This window comes from Pseudorca crassidens, chromosome 14 (genome assembly GCF_039906515.1).
Source record: "Pseudorca crassidens isolate mPseCra1 chromosome 14, mPseCra1.hap1, whole genome shotgun sequence".
NCBI lineage: Eukaryota > Metazoa > Chordata > Mammalia > Artiodactyla > Delphinidae > Pseudorca > Pseudorca crassidens.
This window is the reverse complement of record NC_090309.1, coordinates 68,442,449-68,460,817: the sequence shown is the minus strand read 5'-3', so window position 1 is coordinate 68,460,817 and position 18,369 is coordinate 68,442,449. Positions and strand designations below refer to the sequence as shown.

General features: G+C 51.1%; 1 protein-coding gene across 2 annotated transcripts in view; it reads left to right on the top strand.

Moving 5' to 3' along the window:
* LBH (LBH regulator of WNT signaling pathway) overlaps positions 1-18,369 on the top strand; it is an 86,697-nt gene that overhangs the window by 52,652 nt on the left and 15,676 nt on the right. The window contains exons 1-2 of one of the 2 annotated variants that reach the window (XM_067703348.1): positions 9,047-9,292; positions 11,874-11,976. In XM_067703348.1, coding sequence (XP_067559449.1) covers positions 9,267-9,292; positions 11,874-11,976 — 129 coding nt within the window. In that variant the 5' untranslated portion in view covers positions 9,047-9,266. Of the gene's footprint in view, positions 1-9,046; positions 9,293-11,873; positions 11,977-18,369 lie in introns of those variants that run through there. The other variant, XM_067703347.1, reaches the window with a different exon arrangement.

Here is an 18,369-nt window from a genome sequence, read left to right as displayed (position 1 = left end):
CCGACTGCACCCTTATGTGTGACGAGCTGAGGGCAGGGAATATAAGGTCCATTTTACAGAGGAGCAAACTGAGGCCAGACAAGTAAAGAGACCTGTTCATTCTCTTATTAAGAATGTCAGACAACATCATATATGGTGTGTAATTCATTAGTCTTTATATATTCTTCTTTTTAAATGAGGAAATTAGTAAGAACTGGGGAACATTAGGGTCCTGGAGGTGGAGGCAATAACAGGAGAATAACCCTGGGGAACATGTGTGGAGGAGACCTCCTCCAGTGAGGAACAGGAAGTGAAGTGGGTCAGGGCTTTCAGTTGGGTTCTCCAACTACCCCTAAATAAAAAAAACCCTGTGGCTAGGGGCGGGGGCCGCACGCCCCCAGCCTCCTGAAAGACTGGAATGCTCTAGCTTTTTTCAATAGTAACATCAGGGCATTAAAGAGTGAAGTTAGAAAACAGCCTCAGGAGGGTCTCCTTCCCTATTTCTGGTTTTCCTTTCTTTTTCTTTTTTAAATTTATTTATTTAATTTATTTATTTTTGGCTACATTGGGTCCTGGTTGCTGTGTGCAGGCTTTCTCTAGTTGTGGCGAGTAGAGTCTACTCTTTGTTGCGGTGCGCGGGCTTCTCATTGTGGTGGCTTCTTTTGTTATGGAGCACAGGGTCTAGGTGCGCGGGCTTCAGTAGCTGTGGCACGCGGGCTCAATAGTTGTGGCTTGCGGGTCTAGAGCGCAGGCTCAGTAGTTGTGGCGCACGGGCTTAGTTGCTCCGCAGCATGTGGGATGTTCCTGAACCAGGGCTCGAACCTGTGTCTCCTGCATTGGCAGGTGGATTCTTAACCATTGCGCCACCAGGGAAGCCCTGATTTTCCTTTCTTAAGAGGATGCCAGGGCTTCCCTGGTGGCGCAGTGGTTGAGAGTCCGCCTGCCGATGCAGGGGACGCGGGTTCGTGCCCCGGTCCGGGAAGATCCCACATGCCGCAGAGCGGCTGGGCCCATGAGCCGTGGCCGCTGAGCCTGCGCGTCCGGAGCCTGTGCTCTGCAACGGGAGAGGCCACAACAGTGAGAGGCCCGCGTACCGCAAAAAAAAAAAGAGGATGCCAGGGTGATGAGGAAGGAGACGGCCAGGTGCTCTCTCAGAAGGCAGGTGGGGATGCAAGGCAAGGGTCCTGCAGTTCAGGCTTTGATGTCAGGGTCGGGGGTGGAGGACGTGGGGGCCAGCTGCCCCACTGTCCTCAGTAGCTGGTGAGCAGTACTGTCCCCAGCTCTGCCCGAGCCCATGTGCCACGCCGTCCACTCACAAGGCTTAGAAACCCTTCATGGAAGCCTCTGACGCCCCAGGGCCTCATCAAGCATGTGAAAGGGCATTTGGCCTTCCTCGCCATCACGACCTGTCATCAGCTTTGCTCACACTGGTGCAGGACTTCAGCAGTGATGTCAAGGCCACCTCTCCTGGTGCACACGTGGGCTGCTTGGTCTGGCCTGGGCAGGGGTGCTGGGTGCCTGGGGTCCACTTGGAGAAGTATCCTTTGGTCTAAAACTCCGTCCCTTCTTAGTACAAAGGAAGGAAGAAAATGATCTGCCCAGACTTTTTATACCCCTCCCCAATGATCACTGGCGTTAATCTGCTCCAATGCTGTCATCAGATTCGAGCTGGGGTCAAAGATTCCCATCAGATCCCTCCAGAAAGGCTGTGACCGACTAGGGAAGTCATTTTCTATTGTGCCCATGGTTGCACCCACCCAGCCCTTCTGAGGGGTTCACTTCCTTCTCTGTCCTCTCAGGGCATGGTTTCCCCTCAGCCTCCGACCATCAACCATACTCCAGGCTCCGGGACCACAGAGATCTTCCCTCTCACCCACTCAGCCTGCCTGAAATGGCACTATTAGGTGGAGACCCTGGAGGTATTGTGAGCATGTCGTTCTCACAATAGTGTGAATTTGTTTGGCAGATCAAGTTCACTTGCTTCGCAGCTGCCTGAGATTAGGGTGTTGAAGAGTGGACTTTTCTTTGGAAAAGAAAAAAGATGGCTTTGGAGTTTGGAAGGCCAATATGTAGGAGGGAGCATGGGTTTCTTGAGATCAGTGGGTGCCTGAGGCGGGTCAGAAAAAAGGTGTGAAACAAGAGGAGATGGAAAGGGGAAGTCTCAGAAGACACGATTCACATAAATTCAATCTGACCTACTTAACACTTCTGCTTAGGCCCCACCCAACTGGAGGAGAAATGCTGATGTTAACTCAAATAATGTAGAGGTGAGGAAAACTGGACTGGTTTGGCTAACAGAAGTTCCAGACATTTTTCCTGCCAGAAATTTGGTGCACAGCCCATGCGGCTGAGCACAAGGCCCTTTCCTAACAAATAAGTGTTGCATTTCACATGCAGACTTGGAGTCCTAGGGGCCTCCAGTGTCCCCCCCCAGGATCTAGATTCTTTTGCTCACTCCTGGTTCCCAGTACACCCTGGCACTTTCTCACCCCTGGGTCTTTGCTTATGCTGTTCTTGTTGCTAGCATCGCCTTTCTCTGGCTTTTACCCATCCTTTGAGGCCAGCTCAGTAGCATCCTTTCCCTTTCGCTTCTCCTGATACCATTCATTTATTCAACAACTATTTCTTGAGTGCCTACCATGTGCCAGGCACCCTTCCAGGTGGTAAAGGTACAGCAGTAAACAAAACAGACTCAATCCTTGCCCTTGTAGAATTTATATTCTGGTAGTCAGCACCCTTCTCCCCAGGACAAGAGTAATCACGACACCCCCCATGCTCACATCTCTATCACAACAGCTGTCAGATGGTCCTAGAGGGGCTGGCATCTCCCAATCTCCCCAGTGATGGACACCATGCCAAGCACCAGAGGCAACCCCTGATTTCTTTATAAAGGGAACTCAGGGATGGAAAATCTGGTAGGAAGGGTAGAGGCTAGGGCTTTTTTGTTTTTGTTTTGTTTTGTTTTTTAGAGGAGGACAACACATTTAGTTTTATTTCAATCAAATCACAGAGGCTCGGGTTTTTATATGCAAACGGTACTTACATAGCACACGTGCTGTTTTTATTCGGCTGTATAATTATTTAGGGGATCGCTAAAACAATTTAGTGATTTTTCTTAGAGCTGTGTTGGCCCATCAGACCCCCTATTATCACATAGTGTGTGTGTCTATTTGAGATGGTTTTGGGGGTAATGGAGATGGGAGAGAACTAAAGACCTCCTAAAATAATTCCTTGGAACTCCACCATCTGGCGTGTAGTAGGTGCTTAACACCTCCTTAATTCTACCTGTTGGTAGAATTGTTGTTGAAAGGTCAGGAAGGTGTAATATGGACCCAGCTATCTGATCCCAAGGCTGGGCACCATGTGGGTGTGAAGTACATGGGGGACTCCAGTGAGCTGGTGTTAGCTTGGGTTACAGAGTTGGCAGAGGCCTTCAGAAGGAGCTGCTCAGCGTGCATAATTCACTGCTTGTTCCTCCAAGGAGGAACAGTGGGTGTGAAATCAAGAGGGACACAGCTGGCCCTGGAGGAAGCTAGCTGACATCCTGTATATTTGAAAAGAAAACTGAAAGTGCTTTTCTTCACAAGAAACTATTGTAAGTGTTTTTCTCTTTTTTTCTAACCCCACAGGAGCCATGGAGTTTCTGTGGTCCAGAGGTGTGGGTGAAATGGCGGGGGGTAGGGTGGTATGAAGGGAATTTGGATTGTTCTGTGGTCTGTGCTCTTTGTCTAATTCGAGGAAGGTATCAGCCTGCTGGAGTCCACCCCGAGGAGCCCTCTGCTATATGATCTGTGTCCTGGTGATAGTAACCTCTTTTCTGGCTGTTAAAGTACATTCCTGTGTAGATGTGGAAAGAGAGAAAGCACGCTAGGGCCAGAGCCAGGACAGGAATGTGAGTATTTCCTTAATTGGACACGAGAGCCTTGAACTGGTTCCAGTTTTAGTGTTTTCTTTTAAGAGCCTGGACCCTAAAGATTCCATAGAGTTTTCTTTCTCTGAAAAAATCCCTTTGGTTCAAAGCCCCCTTGATAGAAATAAAGAATAAGCCAGGGTTGAAATCTCTTTGATATTTGGGAAGGCAAGAGTTCATGGGCTGCCAGATCCCAGGCTTCTTTTGGGGGTGAGAACGTTCTGGCCAGAACGGTGGAGGCTCCTCGGGAGATGCACAGGGCAAGAGCATCCACGGGCTTCATACTGGGCTGCAGGGCTCTGATGATAGGATGCAGAGCACTTCGCTCTTGAGCATTTATTAAAGCAACTTCTCTCAGCCTTATTAGTGACCTGAGAGCTAAAAAGAGATGCTATTGCCTGCCTTATTGCTTTAGGAGTCTGAGACAGAGAGTTTACACAACTTGCTGAGGACTTAGAGCAAAGTCAGTGGAAGGCTAGAGGATTCTGTCCGGTGGGTTTGGGTTGCTCTGTGTCATGGACTGCTAATTCCTTAACGGCCGAGGTGGGAGAGCGTGCCCACACTCTCAGGCCCGCTCATTCATCGTGTGCCCAGAACCCAGCTGAACGCTTGCTGGGGGGCACCGAAAACTCCATGGGGTGTGAGGGGAGCTGCTAGGACTCTGGCACCACAGCAGTGCCCACCAGGCAGAGCTTCACTGCTTGCCTCTGATGTCTGCCCCACAAAAGCTGGAAACTTCAGTCAAGGGGCTCCAGGGGAAAATGGGGCAGTCTGTGGTTGAAATAAGTGAAAAACTGAAGCAGATGCAGTCATGTCTGCCGAACCCCTTCTTTCCTCCCCCTCCACATCTTAAAAACAAGCCGTGCATCTGCTCAGTGCTTTCCAACTTACCAAGTGTTTTCATAACATTATCTCATTTCATCCTCACATCAACCCACACACATTCTTGCCTTTCAGATTTCTTATATACTCAAATGAATTTCACTGAAAAATTGGCTAGAAACTCCCTTTCTCCCACTCACTTTTTTTTTTTTTTTTTAACCCCACGCCTTTGACTGATAGTTTGAGAAATTCCTAGATTCCCAGGGTAGGAAATTTTATTCTGCCAGCACTACTACCCCACTGGATGGTCACAAAGTAGTCCTGATCTTTGCTATTGGAATCAACACCTGTGTATTCAGTTTATAGATTAGCTGTTAAAACAAACAAAGCCACAGAGGGGAGGATAAATGTTGCATTGTGGGGAAAATATAGGCTTTAGAACCAACAAGCCCCAGAGTCAAATTTTAGTTGAGCCATTTGAGAGTCACGTTACTTAACCTCTCAGAACCTCTTTTTTCAGCTCTAAAATGGGGCAATAGTGCCTCTGTCTTAAAGTTGTTTGTGAGGCATAAGTGTTCTAACAGATGTGAATGTATCTCAACAAACTTACTTTGTGAAGTCCCTTCTAGCTAACCCAAGAACCAGCTTCACCACTACTAGGCAAATTGCGAGCAATACTGCCTTTTTGCAAAGGCAGAAGGGACATAAAGTGTGGGAATATGTTGCTAAATGAATGTGGATGGAGACTTTTTTACTCAACGAGTAATTAGAGACGTGTCCTGCATACATGGCATAGTGGTGTCTAAGATATAAAGCTCAGTACCTTTATTCTTTTTTTTAACTCTTATTTTGGGTGAGAGTGAGAAGGATCTGGGAAACTGGATTTACGTAATGTTGGAAAGCATTACAACTTGGATTTTTCAAGTTGTAAAGTTCTCATTACACTTGGATTTTTATCGAAGCAGAATTGCAGTTCAACTTTCTAGTTCCTGGGGACAAAGGTAGGAGAAGGGACTACGGAAGCATATTTAGTTCCCTGGTCTGCACATAGTAAATGCTCAATAAATGGTGGTGGTGGACTCAGGGGGTTTCAAGAGACCGGGTCGTGTGTTTGACTTCTGTTGCTGACTTCCTGGCAAGTGCAATGCAAGGCGTGGGGTTGTCGTGGAAAGAACATTTGACCAGCAGTTTGAAGGCCTGCGTTCAGGTTCCATCAATACCACTTAATAGCCTGGCGACCTTGGACATGCCACTTAATCTTCGTTGTCTTCTTACCTGTAAAATGAGGAGACTGGACTCGGTGATTTGGAAAGTCTCTTTCAGCTCTAAGTTTCTGCAGCTCAGTGCAACTTCATTCGTTTGTGTTTCTGTTTCTTCATTTATTCAAAGAAAGCAGAGATAGAAACCTATCTCATGGGGTATTGGGAAGAAATGGTCAGTCTGCAGGTTAAAATAACCTGTGTCTTTAGAGAGATGAAGGAAACACAGTGCCCCACAGCAATGTAGTAGAGTGGCGGTATGATCCTTGGAAACCCCCTTCATTTATTTCAGCTTCTGTTGGCATATTTGTAAAGTTGTGCTATGGTAATCTTTCTACATTCTTTTGAAAGTTGAGATCATGGAAATGCTTTGAAAACCTGCCAGGTGCTATAGAGAGTATTCGGATTGAGAAATGTTATATTTGTTATAGTTGTATAAAAGTTTAGCCCTATGCTTCCCATGTTTTCAAATGAATGAATGTGTCATGGGGACCCAGAGAGGAAACAGAAACTATAGATTTGGGGTCCCAACTCAAGGCTTACTTTCAACTGCATCCTACTGACGGAGGTGAAATTTAGCTAAAATTGGCATTAATACAAATTTTCCCCAAGAGGAGCATAAGATAATTACCTCAATGTTCTCCAGTGTAGGAAATTTTTCCAGAGGCCCGATAGGCCAGATATCTGCTGATGGAGGCCTTACTTCCCATCCTCTTCTCAAAAATGAGGCCATTTTGACACTAAGGGGTGTGTGTGGGGGGGTAGCTTTCTGAGTTTTGAAAGTTTCACAAAGCAATAATCACAAAGATATAATGCACGGCTGTTGGTGTAAAAGTGGTCAGACAGTCTTTCATGCCAGACCTTGCCATGGGTTGCTACTGGGGAGAGATGGCAGAAGGCATCAGTTCTGCTCACCCAGGCTCTAGCTCAGGCACTCTCCTCTAAGTGCCCCAGAAAGTCCAGCCTGGAAACCAGTTCTCCAAGCACTGGCTTCTCCTTTGGTGGAGTAGATGACATGTCACACCCACCCTTTGAGAAGCTTCCCCACCCTACACCCAAGGCACAAACAGAGTCCCCTGGCAGCAGTAACCTCACACCTGGAATCCCCACCCCACCATGGCACCTGTCCACAGAAGCATCATCGCCCTCCATCAGGACAGTACCTCCAGAGGAGCAGAATGGAGGTGGTACTTACAAGCACAAATCAATTTCTGATTTATCTTGTGGGGAGGGAGTGGAGATGGGGGTGACGAGAAGCTCCTGAATTTCTCTGGTTGGAGGGAGCAACTAGGGGGCTGATCTTTTTTATTTTATTTTATTTTTTGGCTGCGTTGGGTCTTTGTTGCTGCAGTCAGGCTTTTTCTAGCTGTGGCGAGTGGGGGCTACTCTTCGTTGCGGTGCGCGGGCTTCTCATTGCGGTAGCTTCTCTTGTTGCGGAGCACGGGCTCTAGAACTCAGGCTCAGCAGTTGTGGCACACAGGCTTAGCTGCTCCGCGGCATGTGGGATCTTCCCGGATCAGGGCTCGAACCAGTGTCCCCTGCATTGGCAGGTGGATTCTTAACCACTGCGCCACCGGGGAAGTCCCTAGGGGGCTGATCTTGAAGCTGCATTTTCATTGGAAGTTCACTGTTTTTATTCAGGTTGTATATATGAATGACTAAAAATAGCAAAGTTAGTTTTAATTTAATTATTCTTGTCAATTCTTATCGATTATTTTTATTTGGGTTGGCTTGAGAGGGCTGATCAAATTATGAGTGCCTCCTCATGGCCCTGCCACTGTTAAACCCTCACCATTAATCCTATCCTCCTTTACCTGAGATAAACCTGATGTTTCTACTTTTAAGCGCATATATATGGATTCAATACATTCACTATCTTTCAAAGAGCTGACTTCAGTGCACACTTCATTTTGCCTAGTTTTGGATACCGTCCTCCCCCTGTCACCCCTCCTCCCCCCTCCACACACACATAGACTTCCTCTGTCCCCAGTACACACTTAAGTCAGGGTTATAAAGCCATTTTACAGGAGTCTCTGAGGCAGAGGTGTGAAGCAACGCACTCCAGCCACAGAGGGGCAGACTCCCATCCCTGCTCTGGGGGCTGCGCAGCCTGACCGCACGGAGGGACTCCCGGCGTTGCAATTCCCGGGCAGTGTGGGAGGGGTTCGGCTGAAGCTCTTTGTTTCTTCTTCTTGGAGGAGATCTGGGAGCCAAGGCTGGTGGGATGTGCTTGTGCGGCGTCCTCCAGCACCCCCGTTCCCCCGCCACGGCTCGGGTGTGTATGTGTCCAATGGAAAAACCCTACGACGACACCACATCCTTTCGCGCACCCTCCACGGCTCTCAGGGCTGCAGACCAGTCCCTTGCAAGCTAACGTGACCCCCGCGGGCACTCGGTCCCGCAGCTCCGCGTCCCCTCCCACCTTCCCACTGCCTCTTTTTTAGCTGTGCTCTCATTTGCACGTATCTTCCCAGGGATAGAAGAGACGCGTCTCGGGCGCAGCAATCCAGGTGCCACGGGCGAGGATGCCAGGGAAAGGCCTAGTTTGGGGGATGTACGCTGAAGAGGGGTCCCGAGGTGTGGGCCGAGGACGGCGAGTGGGTACAAAAGAGGTCACTGGTTGAGGGATGGCGCCCGCCCCCGCGCCGAGCGGTCACGTCCGGAGCGGGCCCCGGCGCCCTCCTCACACCACGGTCCTCTGCCCCCAAGTACCCCCCCACCCGGCCCCAGAGGTGTGTGCAGGGAGAGGGGCGCGGGGCGCCAACGCCCGCGGGATTGTAGGTCTGAAGTAGCGTTGACATTGAACTCCGGTCCCCTTGCGTGCGTGTGTGTGCGCGCGCGCGTGGCCACGCGCGTGTTTGAGTGTGTGAGTCGTGGGGTGGGGGCCGGGCTAGAAGCTGCAGCAAACCACTGCCCTCGGGGAGCAGAGCCGAGCGCGCCCCCGAGCCGCCGCCAGCGGGAGCTGCGAGCGCCGAAGCCATTCATGATTTTGGTGACGTTATTTCAGGAGTGGGCGAGGGGGGGCGGGGCCTCCCGGAGCCGAGCCCCGCCCCCGCCCCTATAAATACGGCTTCCTGGGCTCTTTGTGGGGCCGCGAGCTCGGTGGAGAGCCGAGAGCTCCGTCTGCTTTGCCGACGCTGCTGGCAGTGGGGCTGTCTCCGGGAGGCGGACCGGCGAACGCCCAGTGCCCACACTCGGCAGCCTGCCGCGCCTGTCTGCGCCCGTGACATCCTTACCCGAGACGCAGTGACCGTGTTTAAATCACAAGGGCGTGGGTCAGGCTCCCCTAGGACTTCATGTCTGTATATTTCCCCATTCACTGGTGAGTATCCTGCGCCCTCGGCGGGCATCCGTCTCGCGGCCGTGGCTGCGGGGCCCGGGCGCCTGCTCGTGCCTGCTCTGTGCGAGGGCAGCGGGTGGCGCGGGCGCCGGGCACTAACCCGCCGCCCAAGCCGGAGCAGGAGTCAACGTCAAGGTTGCAAAGGTGGGGGTGGGGAGGTGGCGCTGAGAGCATCCAGACAAAGGAAGTGAACTCGAAGCTCTCACTTAAGTGACGGCTGGGAGGGTGTGCGTACGGCCGTAGTGGGGTCGGGGGAGAACCAGGGGTCACGGCTGAACCCGGCTAATAAAAGCCCCGTCGCGGAGGGCTGCGGGAGGCGCGCGCCCTGCCTGGCGTAGGGGGCTCCTGCTCTCCCCGGGCCCCTCCCCTTTTCCTTTTTGTTTGCATGCAAGTCTTGGCGTCGAGGCCGGCGGCAGCGGGGCTGAGCTGGTGCAGCGGCGGCTTTTGCAGAGCTCCGAGGGGTGAGGGAAAACGCTCTCCCCACACGTAACCCGACTGAAGCCACAGGCAGCAGCACAGTTCCTCGCTGCACCCTCTCGATCCCTTTTCTCTCCATAGACCCTAAACCCGACGCGCCTTGATGGGGCCCCGGGTTGGGGAGGAGCCGCCCTCACCGGGCCCGCCGGGAAGGAGCCCGGGCCGGGTGGGGGGAGGCGGAGGTTGCACCCGACCGGGTATCGGGGCTGGGAGGGATGCGCCCCGGGCGCCCGCCTCGTTGAAGAGCGAGGCCCACGGCCGCTGGGACTTGCGCACCGGCTGCTGCTTCCTTCCTGCTCTGGGGAAGAGGAAGAGCTGTCGGGGGGCGAGCACTGGCGGCCTGGAGCTCGCTCCCAGGTGCGGGCGTGGAGAGCCCGGCCCCGCAGGCTCCATGTCCGCGCAGTCCTGCTCAGCTCAGATACCGGAAAGTTCATGCTTCTTGCTTCAACTTTTCGGCCCCGCGCCACAGCCGGGAGCGAGGAGCGAACGCCCGGACACCAGGCTAAGAGCCTGGCGAGAGCCCGGTGGGCGCTCTTCTGGCCCATTACGTTGGGGGTGGGCAGTAGCCTCTCCATAACCCAGGGGGAAACTGACTTTGGAGTCCTAGCTCCTGACCCTAAACTTGCCCGGAAGCCTAGCATCTTCTTTTAGTCTCCCCTCCCCCAATCCAGCCCGTCTCTGTTTAGAAAGGAGACTGAACTCTCAAAGTAAAAACTTCCTCACCCCGGAGGCTTGCGTACCTCTCTCCTCTGAGCTCTCCTTCCCTCCCACCTCCAGGTACCATATGGGTGAGACTTGGAAGGCAGTGGAGGCTGTGTGCCCCTGGCCACTCAAAACTTGCCAAAATGGTGTTCAGACTCATCAGGGTTATTGTCCCCTGAGAGATTAAGGTTTGGTATTATTTTACAGTTGATTGGCATTTCATGGTTTGCAATGCTTTCCCCCCCAGAGATTAGTCCTTTACCATAACTGTGAGATATGCATTATTAGCATCGTGGTAACAGACTAACAGCGCATCTGCAGCTCAGAGAGGTTATATGACCTGTTCAAGATCACACAGCACTTGAGTGGCATAGCTTGGACCAGAACCTATTGCTTCTGTTTCCAACTCCTGTGCCATTTCTACTCTAGGTAGTAGCTGTAAAATGAAGAAGAGTTTGGTACCCCTGTTTCCTTAGATACAGTCTTTCTAAGGCCTACCCTACATTTTTTTTTTTTTAACCATGTGTAAAGGCATGATGGTGAAAATATTGCCTGTTGTGTAGGGAGTACACTGACTTTGGTATGTGCTATTTGGCATTACACATTCGGGACCCTGTACGTGCCCGTGGCTTGTGTGAGGATAATGGAACATTTGTATCCTGCTTACAGAGTACAAAGCACTTTCACATGTCAGCCATTGGTGGGCCAGCTTGGCCCCTCTGGAAATTTCCTTTGCAGTCAGAGTCCGGGCATCCTTAAGGCTTTTAATCCAGGGGATGTTTTTCAAGCTGTGAGCTTGCAGCTGCTGTGGCTGGGGCTAGAGAAGGAGGTTGGATGGCAGATGTGAAGCTTTCAGAAAGCTGACCCTTTGGGGCTTTAAGTGGGACATTTTGCAAAAAGGAACACCAGAGACACAGAGAGAAATTTAGGAAGGCAGCATTATCGAACTTGGTTTCTCTGAGGTTGACCTGTTATCATTATGTAATAATAATATTCAGTTCCCCTAGAGACGGGTTGAATTGGTTTTAATATAGATAGACGGCCTCAGCTACTTACTGTTTTTTTTTTTTTTCCTAGTTCTGTCACTTAAAAGAAAATCCAGAGTCGCTCTGTGCCAGTAGGGACTAGTACAGGAGAGGAGGGAAGAGGAGGTTTGCCAGAGCGGTTTTCAGACAATGGGCTTTGTTGGTGGAGGTTGAGAGCCCTGATGCTCTAGGCTTGTAAGGTGCTTCCTCGGGGCATGAGCTCGTTTTTCATCGAGTTCTGTTTTGAACACCTCTCATCCTGCTTCCAGGCAGTCCTCTAATTTAACAGCAGAAGGCACTGAGAGTAGGCATGTGAAAGTGCGTGTGTTTGTTGACTTTTGCTCTGGGTTTCTTGGCAGCCCTGACTATCTGAGATCAGCCGAGATGACTGAGGTGATGATGAACACCCCATCCATGGAGGAAATAGGCCTCAGCCCCCGAAAGGATGGCCTTTCCTATCAGGTAAGTTCAGTACTGGCTTCCTTCTGGTTCCTTAGAGCCTAGTGTCTTTTGCTGGGGCTGGAGGCAGACTTGGTTCTATATCCCAGTGCTGTTTGTAAGAGCTATGCGCCCTTGAGAAAGTCCCCTAATGCCAGTAAGCCTCGGTTTCTTAATCTGTAAAATGGGGCAACAAGAGTCCTTACTTCACAGAATTGTGGTGAAGATTCAACATGATGAGATGACATGGATAAGGCATTCACAGTACCTGGGAGGCAGTAAGCGTTCAGGAAGCATGAGCTGATGTTATTAATTAGTCATCCTGGCTGCTGTGGACTCTCCCCTTCATGGTGGCAAAGGGGGAAGTGATAATGTGCAGTCAGTTCAGATCAGAACTTCCCTCCCCACCCAAGCCTTGGGCAGTAGCAACATTGCTGTGAGGGGCAGCTTATGGGGAAGGGTAGTCTGGTGGAGGCATTGCTGTGTCAAATGCTGCTTTCTTCCTCTGGTTGATGGTTGACTAACTGATTCCAACAGGGTTAATGTTCAAACTACTTAGAGTTGAAGAGACCTTTCCCAGAAGGGTAGCTCTCTCAGGGATGTTATTGCCAGGAGCCAGCGTAGAGATTATGCTGTGTGGTGGATCCAGAGTATATAAGGACCAAAAAAGTGGTCTAAGTAACACCTTCAGATTCTCAGCCCATTCAGATTCTGGCCTGCCATTCACTTTCCACTGCCCACAGCCCGCTGCAGAGACCTCCAGATAGCGCCGAAGCAGTGAACTGTTTTCAGATTTCCAGGAAGAGTGCCTACGTTATTACCTTAAGGGGAGGAAAGAGTCTGTTCTTAAGGGAAGATCTCGGAGCTAGGGAAATTGTGTAGGATGGCTGGCCGGGGAAGATGAATGAAGTGTGATGGGCTCATTCAGCAGATATTAACTGAATGTGGCTATGGGCCATGCACTTTACAAATGTTACTCATTCACTCTTGACCGTGGGCACTGAGATGGGAATTTTTGTTCTGTTTCACAGATGAGGAAACAGGCTCAGACTGAGTGGATGACTTGAGTCTCGAACTCCAAAACCTTGCTCTTCTGATGTATCATGTGTCTGTGCCTTGAGGTTGGCTCTTGGCTAGAATCTAGACTTGTTCTGCCTTAGAACCATTCCAGGGGCATTTGTTTTGTGAAGGAAGAGAAAATAGAAAGCTGGGTGGGTGTGATGGAGGGAGGGTGATCAAAGAGAGCTGAGATGAAAGCTAAGGTTGGGTAAGGTAATTTGGCAGGTGACAGCAAGAGTCACCTCAGACACACTTGGGAGGTTAGAGAAGGCCCCTTTGTTGTGTGTCAAAATGGCCAAGCCCCTTTTGCTGGCTGGAAATAAGTATTCAGGTAGGCTGAGGGGATTCAGAGGGAGGGGGAAAATACCCTTTCCTGGTTGGTTTTGTACCTTCCACCCTCAGAGTGGGTCTGAGAGAGACAATTGAAAGCCCCACAGCCTGTGGGAGGGTAGAAGTTTCCTGACCTACCAGCTGGGGTGTTTTTGGATACCAGTTTCCAAGCCACTGAATCAGACTGAATCTCTCTGTGGTTACAGGTGAGGTGTTTTTTGTTTTTTTTGTTTTTTCAGTTCTGGGTTTTAGATTTCCATCACAAAACCTTTCCAAACACAGTCATCAGTATGTCTGTGTGTGCTTTTTGATATTCTCCTTTTGAACGTGTTCCAGGATAAAGGACCAGGTCCTACAGGGCAGTTTTCTTGACCTTCAGCCCATTCCGCTGGATCTGAGGGTAAGAACAGGTCATGACCCTAGAAGGGGCTGCAGTGCTGGGTGAGGACAGCTGAATTGGGGCTGCCACGGCAGGAGGAAAATAAAATCACCTCTGGGTTCCTAAGATAACTCAATGCTGCCTAAGAAAAGGGCCCTCAAATCTTCCTTTGTGGTGCTAGACTTAGGGCCCAGTTTTCACAGCCTCTCAGGAAATCTGCCCTGCTACCTGAGTGGGGACTACTGCACAGTTCCAAAATATCTTACCTAGAACTTCAAAGCACTCTGTCACAAGATTTCAGAAAGGTCTTCTGGTTGCCTCGTGAAGAGAAAGGGGAGAGAGGTGGTTATCGTCAAGCAAGCGGTATTTATTGGACACTTGCTGTACGTAACATGCTATGCTGGGCGTTGTAGGAAGGGTCCAGGGCTCACGTGGGAAACTAGCATGTACATAACTGGAACACAGGCCATCTGGTGGAGCAATATGAAAGCTACGGTCAGTCCAGGGATGTGTGGCAATCTGAAGGCTTGGGAGAAGGAGGTCAGACTGGGGCTGGGCCTTGAAAGAGACTTTGAGAGGACACTTCCACCTCTAATTTTGTTGCACCTTCAGATACCCCTTGGCTTGCCCCTGTTTCAGCCAGGCGCAGGGCTGTGCAGCAAACTGGTCTGCCAATTGTCATGAGACCGGTATTTTCTGGGCCCACTCAAAGCCAGTGCCATCCAATTAAACACATTCCCACCAGAGCTCTGGGGATTGGCTGGGGCTGCACTTGGCTGGAGCCTGTCCATTGTACATGCTCAGGCTAGGCTTGGCTCTGGGGGCAGGAGATCTTTGAACTCTGTTCTTGGCATTCCTCCTGAGGGTAATAATAGTACATGGCTTTTACTGCGACCTGCTTTTCCAAGGAACTAAAAGTGGGAAGGAGACATCAATCCCAACTTGGCAGTTGAAATAGAATCTCAGACTTGTGGTTTGACCTTGAAACAAGGTCATAAAATAAATAGGCACACTGGAATTTGTCAGTTGTTCCCCCACCTTCCAGACCTACCCAGAAGGAAGCTTTCCTGATTTCTCTGGCCCAGATGTGATCTCCTTCTTCTCCAGCACCTGTGGCATTTGTGCTTAAATGATGCTGCCGTGGTCCTGCCTGACCTTCTCCCTGCCCATGTGTCCGAGGGCAGGGGATGACTTATTCCCTCTTTGTGCCCATCAGCCATCAATCACCCCTCCTGCAGCCCTCCCCAACCCAAGGTGCCTGCTGGCCCTGGGCTTTCACAGAGCAGGTGCTAAATGGATGGTGGTGCTTTCAGTTAAATTGAGTCTCTTGGTTCTGAAGCTGCCCACCTTCACTTCTGCCTTAGAATTTTTAAAGGGCCTCCTCAGGGTCAGATAGATGTCTTTTTATCCCCTGAAAGATTTCGGGTAAGCCCGTCTCTTGTGCTTAGGGAGTTAGCATGTATAAAAATCCACAGAGCCGGTGCCTTGTTTTGTCCTTAACATTTATTTGGAGAGTCAATTCAGTATGTGCAATGCACGTCAGCTCTCTCACTTGGCGTGAATTATGACACCCCGTGGGGTGGGTGAGTGAATGGTTACTAGAAAGTAGAGGACACGTTGGGCGGGATGGGAGTGGCGGCCAGCTCACAGGGCTGAGTGGGAGGGTCTCCATGTGGACATTTCTGCCCCTGCTGGCTGCAGCTCGCTTCCCACACTGCATCTGTCAGCCTCCTGTTCTCTGGCCCCTGGGATGGGAACGTCTGCGCCTAATGCCTTCTTCCTTTCCCTAATTCAGGGGAGCAGGTCAGTGGCTGCCTTGCAGGCTCCCCCATCCCAGCTCTAGGGACTCTAAGAATGTGGCAATTCAGAATGCCTCTCTGACTGCGTCTCCTTCCGTGCTGGGCCTGAGTTGGCCTGGAGAAGGGACCTGGGCATTTGCCTGTGGACACTGATGCTGCCACCACCAAGGGCTGTGCTGCCTAGCTTCCCCCAGCACAGTTTGCTGAGGCTTTTGCAGTTCTATCCCCCTTGCTAAGTTCTAGACAGAGATATGGCTCCCCAGTTTTCACTTAAGACTGTCCCATCTAAAGCAACTGGACCAAGATCTGATAACTTTTATCCATCCCAAGGCCCTTTAAATTCCTCTCTGATCAGCATACACGTCCCTCCCTGGTCACCTTTTGTATTCCTCTTGCTGTTCTTGGTCTCATACTCCTACCATTTAACGGCCACCCACCAGTCAGATGAGGGGAGCCAGGGAGGATGCACTGTAAGCCAGAGGCGCTAATTCTACATGTACCACAGTGCCCCGTGTTCTGGGCCTTCCTTAAGAGCTTCCCCTGCATTTCCCGACAGGAGGGAGGGATATCCTGGCGTTTTATAGGATAGGGAGAAGGGACAGTGGTGGGTGACCTTCTCCTGCCACAGCCCTGCCGTTAGCTTCTTGCAGTCTGAGCCTCGCTTTTAGCTCTGCATTAGGACGGGTCTAATGCACTGTGTTGGCTGAGAATAGCTCCTCCCCAGATAGAAGCTCTCTGCTTCTTCCATCTCCAAGGCCCAACAATAGACGACTCCTTTATCTCTCCCTCCTCGCTCTTTATCAGAAGCAGCAACTCCTCTCTCAAAGAATAGTCTCAGTTGAACCTCTAAAGTCAGGTAGCACTTCGGAAACACTTTCTCTTCACTCACCTCTCTGCTGAGCCTTTCTTAATGAGACCCCCAAGGCTGGCTCTCCTTGCTCCCACCCATGTAAATGCAGGTGTTGAAATCAATGATGGGCTGGGGTTCCTGCGCCTGTCTCTGTTCGCCTCCCTCAAGCCCCCGCTCACAAGGCCACTCCAGGCATAAGTCATCACCTCCCTTTGTCTCCTCCTCCTGGTGCCCTTGTCTCGTTGGATACTCCCAGCTGTGGTACCCCACATGTTCTCAAGAGTTTTGGAGGCCCAGCTGGGCAGGCGCACAGAAGTCCCATGGTCACAAGGAAAACATCTTTCACATCAGACTTAAAAAAGCCTCAGTTGTCCCTGAAGAAACATAAAGCTAAAATTCCAAAGCACTTGGCAGGAGATGTCCCCCCATAGACACGACATGCTCCTGGAATCCCAGTGAGTTTTCTTTTTCCTCTCCCTACCCCGTCCACCCTGCTCCCTGCTTGGTACAATTCATAAGAACATGAGGCAAACAGGCAGTTAGGGCCACAAGGTTCAGAGGCACAAGGAGTTCATGTCTTTGGGTGGCGTTGGGCCTGTGTCTGAACGTGCTGCCTCTTTTTTTTTTTTTTTTTTTTTTTTTTTTGCGGTACTTGGGCCTCTCCCTGTTGTGGCCTCTCCCGTTGCGGAGCACAGGCTCCGGACGCGCAGGCTCAGCGGCCATGGCTCACGGGCCCAGCCGCTCCGTGGCATGTGGGATCTTCCCGGACTGGGGCACGAACCCGTGTCCCCTGCATCGGCAGGCGGATTCTCAACGACTGCGCCACCAGGGAAGCCCCGTGTGGCCTCTTTTTGAGTCAGTGCCCAGGTCACGTCAGTTTCAGGTCACGTCTCCTTTGTATGAGGGATCCAGCACCTTCCTTCAGTGACCAAGGCCTTGACACAAACATGGTGTTCAGTGTTTTGCAATGCCCCTGGGTGAGGGCCTGCAGAGGGCTGGAATTATTCCCATGGGGTTCCTCCCCAACACACACACTGTGGTCACAGCAGTGAGTCTGTAGCACTGCCAGGGAGAGAACAAGCTTTCTTCGCTTCCCTAGCCAACGTGACACACACTGGAGCCATACAACCTGGCCATCTCTCAAAGGGCCTGTGTTAGGCCTGAGGCCTCTCAGGCGGTGGTGTGTTCATCCCTCTCCAGGCCCAGGGTCTGTGTCTTAGACGGCTTTGTTCCCACAATGCCGGGCACAGTGTCCTGCGAGTAGTTGCTTAATGGATGCTGTATGATTGATTGGACACTTCCTCTCTCCCTTTCCTGAACTGAGAATTATGCCTCCACCTCGGCTATCCCACGGCGCGGGTTTTTATAGAATCAGCATTTTCTCTATGGTGACCCAGTCTCCCGGGTCGGATAGAGAGGAGGATTGTACCATTAGGGAAATGGATGAGTTTGGGTGGCGCATCTTGTGACTGGAGCCAAGAGCTATTCCTGGGTGTCTAGTGAATGTCCTGAAATGATCTGTCAGGCCCGAGTCCTGAAATACTCCTCGGAGGATGAAGACAGGCCCTCATTCACACGGGGCCCAAAGTTGCCGGGGCTTCGTTCCTTTTCAGTCTCATAGACCCTGCGCCCCCCTCAGCTGTCTCTCGCCTCGCCACCTGCCCTTCCCTTGTCCCGGAGCCCAGCTCAGGAGGATTCTTGATCAGTCAATCGGCTCCTGTGTCTGCTCCCCATTCCTTGACTGGGGGAGGGCCCCTCATTGCACAGACCTATCTTAGAAAAAAATTAATATTTTCCAAAAGTTTCTCCAGCCTGTTTTGACCTCAAGGGAAGTTTGGGAGCTCCCTCAGTCCCCTCACTGCTAGAATTAATTGCCTTACACTGTCAGAAGCCCCTTTTAGGTAAACTGTATAGAAGAGGCACCCAAGCATTTAGCTGAAGCGACATCGACTACTTGCAACTCAGCCAGTAATTGTACTGGAGCCAATGGGAAGGAAGGT